At 42.0% G+C, this 8,384-nt stretch overlaps 1 protein-coding gene across 1 annotated transcript; it reads right to left on the bottom strand.

The window, feature by feature from the left end:
- Positions 1 to 5,318: 5,318 nt before the first annotated feature.
- Positions 5,319 to 7,042, bottom strand: LOC148038450 (uncharacterized). Its single transcript, XM_087675424.1, has 2 exons — positions 6,036 to 7,042; positions 5,319 to 5,925 (listed from the first exon to the last, which is right to left on the bottom strand). Exons 1-2 carry the CDS (start codon positions 6,728 to 6,730, stop codon positions 5,913 to 5,915), a joined length of 708 nt encoding a protein of 235 aa, XP_087531550.1. The 5' UTR covers positions 6,731 to 7,042; the 3' UTR covers positions 5,319 to 5,912.
- Between the last annotated feature and the right edge of the window lie 1,342 nt (positions 7,043 to 8,384).

The following is an 8,384-nucleotide window of genomic DNA, read 5'->3' on the forward strand; positions in this document are numbered from 1 at the left end:
AAGGGGGCTACCATGTGTCATTGAGGAAGCTCCTAGGGGGGGACGACGTGGTTAGGAGGGGGGGAGGTAATGAATACTCCCTCTTCTCCTCCCCCCCCATCACTATGATGGTGGCCATCTAGCTAGCCGCCCTGTTGGGAGTAGAGGGGGAGGGCCTCCATACCCTACCTAAGCTTCCCCCCCTCTATAAAAGGACCTTGGGCGTTGAAGAGAAGAAAGAAAAAAGGGAGGATCATTGCTACCCGACTGGTGACTGGAGAGAGAATGAGGAAGAGAGTAAGAGAAAAGAGAAAGAAAGAAGAGAGAGAGAGAGAGGGAAAGGGAGAGTAAGAGAAAAGAGAAAGAAAGAGAGAGAGAGAGAGAGAGAGAGGGAATTTCTCTCTTTGAATACTTCCAAGCTTGCCGTCTTTCTTTTTCCCCCTCTTCAAGAGGGTTCTCACGGATGAATTCCCTCCACCAGGAGTTGTTTCTCTTGTAACCTAGGCATGTAGCCATGAAGGAAAAGCCAAAATTAAACGATGCCTCCCAAGCGAAGTAAAGTCCAATCGAACACGAATCTCGCTTCAACCAATGGAGCTACGGGTCAAGGAACTGTGTCACTTAGTAATCAGGTGTATCCCATAAATCCTACCCTGATGGGAGGCCTTAATAACATAGGCCGACTTCATTGGAAAGGCAAAAGTATTCGACGAAAGACTATGATAACTAACCACCATTTAGGTTGCATCATTCTATCATGTTGGAAATTGTGTTTATTTGCACTTTGGCATGTTTTGAACGAATAAATTGCATCAAATATTTTGTATTCATGCACACTAAAAAAATCAAGGACCTTATTGATTGTGCTCGTAATGCCTTAGATTATGCACTAACATTGGCATGCTTGAAGGTACTGAAAAATGGGTTGTTAGGACACTTATGCATATTCGTCATTAAGTAGAAATCCTACTTTTTTTTTGCATCACGAAATTGGTTAAACTGAAAAGGTAGGGGTAAAAGCTTGAATCAAGTCCCTGAGAATCATGAGTGCTACAATAATGGGTTAAGTATGTTTAGGTCATTGCAACAATAAGCCAGGTTTTGGGCTGCTATAATCCTTTAGAGAGATGTAGCTCACACATGCATTAGGCCCGATGACTTCGTGTTCCTCGTACAAAAGAAAAATACAAGCATTTATTTATAATTTGCATAAGTGCATTGAAAAGAAAATCCCAAGAGTAGAACTCCACATTGCATCATCGTCCTAGGAAAGACTCGCAGGTATCACGGACGATTTCAGCAACACTGCTAGTGATTCATCTTAAAGATAGTTATAAGATACACATATGAAGCATTAACCTTAATTGCTCATGTAGTTCAATGAGATAAATCCTATATAGGGCTTAACTCAACTTCTTTACGATTAAAGGTAATTGAGCCAATCTATTGGTACTTCATAAGTGGACCATGAGACAAGTAAAACACTCACTGGCCTCTATTCCAAATTTGGCCTCGATAAAGCTAAAATAACTTTGAAGATATCACCTTTAGTTATGATGCAATCTGCCCTTAATAGGTTCGAGTGTCGTTCCTTCCAATGACAAGAACCCTAGGCTAAAGACTAGCAAGCTAGGACAACTTCCATGCGAGAACTATCAGATATAGATCCAATTGTGTAATTGCTCGCTTCTATCACACATGAGCAGGGCTGGAAAGAAGGTATTCCCTAACCCTTGGAGGATATTGGAAATTGCCGCCAAGGCAAGAAGATCAAACGCTAAGCATCAAGATAGGGACCCCCACCTTAGCAAATGTCTCGAGCACTCACCTACACCTTTGATTGTGCTTGTAAATTTAGCAACATCACTTCAAAAAAAGATTGTATAACCCCAAACTCATAAATTTAGCAACACCTTTAATTGTGCTTGTAAATTTAGCACCAAACCACCCCGAGCTGGCTACCAACCCTAGCCAAGGGGGTTCTAAATAGCAGTGATGGGAACGTGAACCGAACTTGCCACGAGAGGTCTCACCATGGGTTGGTTTGAATGTAGGATGACGCTTGGATGCCAGAGGGGGTTCTGGCTGTAAATTCCCTGCCTCTCGGTCCTACTCAAATGATCTGTGTGACTCCGTATAGATTCTCAAGGGGCCCTTGTTACTAGTGCAAGGCAGAAACTTGGTGGAAATAAATTGCATCCTTATGGATTGCAGATATTGTCCCTTTTGAACAAGACTTGTATCTCTGATAAATTGCTAACATTAAGTTTACTTCCATGGAACCTGTTTGAATTTTTTTTGTGTCAATGCCATAAGATTACATGAACAAACCCCGTCCTTTAAGAGGCTAATTAAGGAAGTTGCTTTTACATGTCACACCTAAAAGTGATAGGGCTAATTAGAACTGGGAGGCTTCTCACAAGATTTTACCATCGTTAGAACTTTGGGCAACACGGGTTAACTCCCGAATTCATACTCTTTTGGGGACCGAAAGGGGATTACGCCCTACGGACATAGAGGTGGAGTGATGCATCCCTCTTGTTTCTACTTCTCCTTGAACCCAAAGGGGTATGGACTTGCTTCGGATTGGGTAACTCCGCATATAGTACAACGACCTAGAAACCTTGACCACCAGGGATTCAAGATTCTGGTCGATCCTAGTGGGGTCGGCCGCAAACAATCTATTGCAAAGCGGACTTGGGAAAACCTAGGCGACAAACCCTGTGACATTCCGTGGGAGTGTTGGACGGCGACGCTTAAATTCGTTTCTCGATGGACTGCCAAAAACATGCTTGGACAACCAATAGACGGGCACGTTACAAGTAGAACATTGCATTGGTTTAAAGAGAGTGAGAAATGGGAGGAAGTAATATGCATCAACCACTTTATTAATAAGGTATAGCCTCAACTCAGGCCCCCTAAAATAAGATTGATTTGGATCTAGGATGACACACTAGTAGGATGGTTGATATTTGATCATTCCTAACTTGACCTAATCTAGCATTTCAAACTTTTCATGGAATTCTCTTGGCTAACCAAGACCACTTTGCTGTGTAAAAAATCTATGGGCAATTTAAACACCCCCTTCCCTAGAAGAGTAGCTTTAGTTTTCTAACTAGCCTAACACAATTTATCCACCTCTCTCTGCACTCTTTGTTTTATATTCTCTCCCCCTTCTCTTTCTTTTTTTCTCTCTCTTTCTTTGTTTCTCTCCGTTCCCTCATGTTTTCTCACTCACTTTTCCTCTCTCCCTCCCTTTCTCTCTCTCTTTCTCTCTTTCTTTGTTATCTTTCATGTTTATTCTCTCTCTCTCTAGTTCTCTCTTCCTTTTCATTTCTTCTTCTCCCTCTCTCATTTCCTCTCTTTCTCCCTCAATGCACCTCATTCTCAAGAAAAACAAACAAAAGAAATAAAGAGAGAACAAGAATAAACCAAGAGGAGGCAATGTACTCACTGCAAAGGCCCGAGGATGGATTCTTCGTCTCCTCTTCGTGATGACCCCTCTTCTTTCTTCGTGTACTTCCTCCTCCTCTTCACGAATGGTAGCGACGAGAAGCTCTCCTTCTCTCCCTCTCCCTCTATCTCTCCCTCTCCCTCCCAAAGCCATGATCTCTTTCACTCTCTCTTAAACTCATTGTGGCAAAATGTTGCACTTAGGTTTCACCTACTTTTTTTTTTCTTAAAGTAGTGTTGCTATTTGCGACGCAAATAGCGACACCGCTAATTTGCATCGGAAATGCCCATCATTATATCCTTATTCCCTTGTAGTGTCATTCAAATTTAAACATATTCATTTGCTATTGTTATATCACTACTATCTTCAAAATGCTTGCATTAGAGGCTCAGTACTATGTGCATTTCTTTATACAAAGCCCAAGTCTTTTGTTTGCTATGATAAGTATCATAATTTTTCGCATTAGATGGATTTTATACATAGTTATACAATATTCTACGTCTAAGAGAATAGAAGACATGGATGGTCTTTTTTGTAAGCGCTGCTCTACATCCATCGAAATACATATTGCCTATGCATGTCAAAAAGAGCACTGGTAAATTGTTCACAAATGCATATTTTGGCACAAATTTGACATACATACCGGCATTCTCATATCAACACTTATACCATTGATTGTTCTAATGGTAGGGCCTGACAAAAGCAAAAAATTCACACGCATTTTTTGTTTTAAATATTATTAGTGTCCCCCTTTATATCCAAACTCCCATCAAGTAAAAAGGTGAAATGCATTTCTCATCCTCCACAACATGTGCTACATTCCCATCAATAACCACAATTTTTTAATCTCAAGGTTTGAGTCCACATCATTCAATTTATAACATGTATGTAGCATGAAGAGAATGATTTCTATAAAATCAAGTGCCATGCTCACCTTTATTCAAATTATATGGAAGAGAATGATTTTTATAAAATCATAAGGCAAGTTGTGACTACCAAGTCAAAAGACTAGGCATTGTAAGTGGACGAGAGAGAGAGAGAGAGAGGGTTGATGATGCCCATCCAAAAAGAAACCTTCCATATATAATGTGAAAACTTAGAGAGCTCAATCTCATGTGTGCAAACTTGAGAGCTCTTGCTTCCTTCTCTCTTTTTGCTTCCAAGTAGCCAAAGCTAGAGAGAGAGAGAGAGAAGCTTCTCTTCTCCATTATTTTTCTTTCTATCTTGTGTTTCCTCTCATGCCCGTTACCACACAGAGAGCTTGAGGCACCCACCACGATAATGTGAGAGAAATATTGAATAGAAGAGGGAGCGAGGAACCAAAGGAGAGGATTCCCTTCTCCATTCATGCTTCCATTCTCCTTCTTCTCCCCTTTCATCTCAAGATGGCGTTCTTGGAGGTGAAGGTTTGATGCAAATATTACTTCCATTAGCACAAGTATGGGACGACGACTATAAGGCAATAGCTGTACCCTCTTTTTTCAGTTGTTTTGTGTAAGCCATTCGATTGTATCGAGGGAACAAATGCAGATAGATTTCATCATATTGAGACAATTGAGACGTCTATTCTTTATTTAGGCATTTCTTCCCATGTTTTTTCCAACAATAGGGCTTCGCCCTGTACAGTATTGTACTTTTTGTATGATGTCAAACAACTACTTTTGCAGATTCAGGGGTTCTCTTGCACGAATAGTGTACCTGAACTTGGTCTCGTAACTCTCTTTTTCGGATCTAGTCCATACTTGTCTTACACCAAGGTTTGATGTCTCAGAAAGTCAGGAATGTTACAACTTACTATGATTCATGAGTGCTTTCCTCTCGTAATGGGCGATTATTAAGTAAATACTAAAAAGGACATTATAAGCTCAAATCACATGCTGCAAAAACATATACATTATGTACTATGATTTCAATGAGTGATTACTACTTTAGTTCATGCGATTCAAATGCTTAAGCTACCATTCTCAGTCAGCCATGAGTAATCAGTAAGGTAGCACAACAAGAAACCACAGTTCTTGAATTTCTCATGCTTGTCACTTGGCTTGTCTGATTTCTTCACCTTCGCGGCATTGAATGATGATAAAAGTCTGTTACAGAGAAAGCAATCTCTTGAGGTAATTTAATTACTTGAACGGCAGAAAAGCCTTATTCCTTCAAAGAACCAGCTGCTATGGACGCCTGTATCCGTGATGAACCCTTGTGCAAGATGTAACTTGAAGACATAAGTTAGCCCCTTTCCCACTGCAGAAGTTTTAATCATAAGACAGGCCTCTGCAGAAGCATATGATGCAGAAGTTTTGGTCATCGGACAGGCCTCTGATCATGAACTGAGTCCAATACAAATGAATCATCTCTGTACAATTTCTTCTCTAAGAAGCAATTCGTTGTTCCAACTCAGAAGGTATAGGAAATGTCGCAGCAGTGGAGCCAAAGAAATAAATAACCATGACATCTAGCCGGAAATCTTGAATAATGAGTCCTAGTTTACAGCACTGTATAACAGCAAAAGAATGGGGTTCAGATGAATGAGCAGGAGGACGAAGAAGAGAAAAAGATGCTGCATCACGAATAATTTTGAAGGATTAAGGCTTGATCAGATCACAGATTTTTTAGATGGTTTTGCGCCGGCCGAGAAGAAAGAGCTACATCCTGCCTTGTCCCTCCGTTCCCTTTCACAGCATTATTGTATAGATTGCTGCCTCGACGTCTGAAGACGCCATCTACAGCATATAAGCGATTGCCGCCTTTGCTTGGGCCTGATGGCGGCACAGGAGACCACCTTCGCCTTTGCAAATGGCGCACAGTCCAATATCGCGGCAACATGACCCCGTTTAGAGTCACCAGGTGCCTTGACAATGCTGATGAATGTGTCGATGATGATGATCGTCGCTTGCAACAACATTTCAGAGTACGAGTAATTTCTGTGCTTTCTTGTTGAATCTTTTGACATTGAGAGGAGATCATGTGGCCGTAGTGATGGCGTTGATGGAATAACCTGGTTAATCTTGATATTGTTACTGATGAAGAAGCGGGATTAGAACCAGAGATTGTCACAGCCGCCTGCTGCTCATGATCACCATCGCGCAAGGCGACAGGATAATTAGCAAAACTGCGCCTAATGACAGTCGAGGGCTTCCGTAATCCAACACCGCCTTTCAGTACTGGATTGCCGGCAGGCGCAGAGCTCCATGCTTGCGCGCTCCACCCTCCGCAGCAGGTATAATTAAAGAAGAAATACTGGCCAGCTAAAGCTGCCGTCAGAGCACACCACAGGGCTATAACACAGGCGAAAGCCATGTCCAAATTTCCAGAGTAGCGCAAGCCGGAGGCGACCTTCCTTCCTTCTTATCTAGGACGCAATCCAGGCGACCTTCCTTCTCCAGGGCGCCGACCAAAATTGTAGAGACTAAAGGCGGCCTGCTTCGCACAGCTCGTACGTGCTTTGGGGATGACTAAACAAGTAATCTGAGGGAAGGCTAGATAGCGCGTGTTGCCCGCTGAGAATGGTGGATTTCTGCTGCAGCAAAGAGGAGGGAGAGGTGCAGAAAGCTGGCTAGAACGGGTCATTGATGTCACCGCCAGCCTTTGATACGAGAGAGAAAGAGAGAGAGAGTACGAAGAAGAAGAAATGGAAAGATGGGCGGAGCGTGGCAGACACGAGAGAGGATATATATACACACACGCACGCAAGGGGGGAGGGAGAAAGTGTGTGTGTTTTTTGGACGATCCTTCGGAGTTCTTTCTCCATGGGTTTCTTGTCCCAAATAGTTTCCAGGGCCGTTACACACCCAAATGCGGTCGCCCAAGTCCATCAATACATGCCAATAGGAAGGGGCCAATACGAAAAAAGGGCGCCTCCCTCTTACACACCTGGAGCGCCCAATTGCTTCAATGGGAGGGGTATCAAATGCTCTTCCTGACTTCTTTTGGCCTTTTACAGGGCGGGGGAGTTCCCTCGTCTAAGTTCGTCTGCAAGCCTCCAGGTCGAGTCCCTCCATCTCTCTCACCAATCACCTATAGCGTGCCGGGTCCCGCCCTCTCTTTCCCATCGCAAAGAAGCCATTGTCGACGTTGCTCTTGTATAAACATGGTGGGAAGCCATGCATGGCTTCATTTTTTCTGCTTGGAGGTGCTTGTAGGCTATGATCTAATCTATCACAGGTATGCTCTCTCTCTCTCTCTCTCGCACATGCATCATGCATCAATGTTCTGAATCCCTTTGAGGAAAACATCTAAGGCATCCATTTCAAGTAATGTGCTTGCAAGATTTCCATCAATCCCTCTCCATCATGTAGATTTATGAGCTGCCCTTTTTAACAGGGCATCCCTTGTCATCTCACATTTGCACTAGCCCTTATCAAATTTTTGAAAATAACAATAGGAAACCATTTTGTAATTAACGTAATAGTGAGAATACATGAATTACACTTCTATTATTCACTGAATTTAGGACATGTAAATATTTGATTCTGAAAGCCTATTTGATTCGTACTGAAAGAGCCACCCTGCTTTAACACTAGGTAGATTGCTCTTTGATTTTCCTTTAGCTGATGAATATGTTTCTAATTTTCCATAACTCAAAGTTTAGTTCGGAATTCATGATCCCTAAAATTTATCCCGAGATCTTTACTTTTGCTACCACCATCATGGACTAAATTGGATAGTATACTTCTGCTATTTGCTGAATTTAGGACATGTAATGGATGTAATAAGACTTAAGACTAGATTTTACCTACTTATTTCAAAATCTAGATTGCCTTGTAGTGGTGCTGCCTTTGCTAGAAGTCTATTTCATTCGTATTGAAAGAGCCACCGTTCTTTGACACTAGGTAGATTGCTCTTTGATTTCCCTTCAGCTAATGAATATGTTTTTACTTTTTCATAGCTCAAAGTTCAGTTCGGAATTCATGATGACTGAAATTTAATTGCTACCACCATCATGGACTAAATG

Source organism: Lygodium microphyllum, chromosome 3 (assembly GCF_053477565.2).
Source record: "Lygodium microphyllum isolate KBCC chromosome 3, Lygodium_microphyllum_v1.1.10, whole genome shotgun sequence".
Classification (NCBI taxonomy): Eukaryota; Viridiplantae; Streptophyta; class Polypodiopsida; order Schizaeales; family Lygodiaceae; genus Lygodium; species Lygodium microphyllum.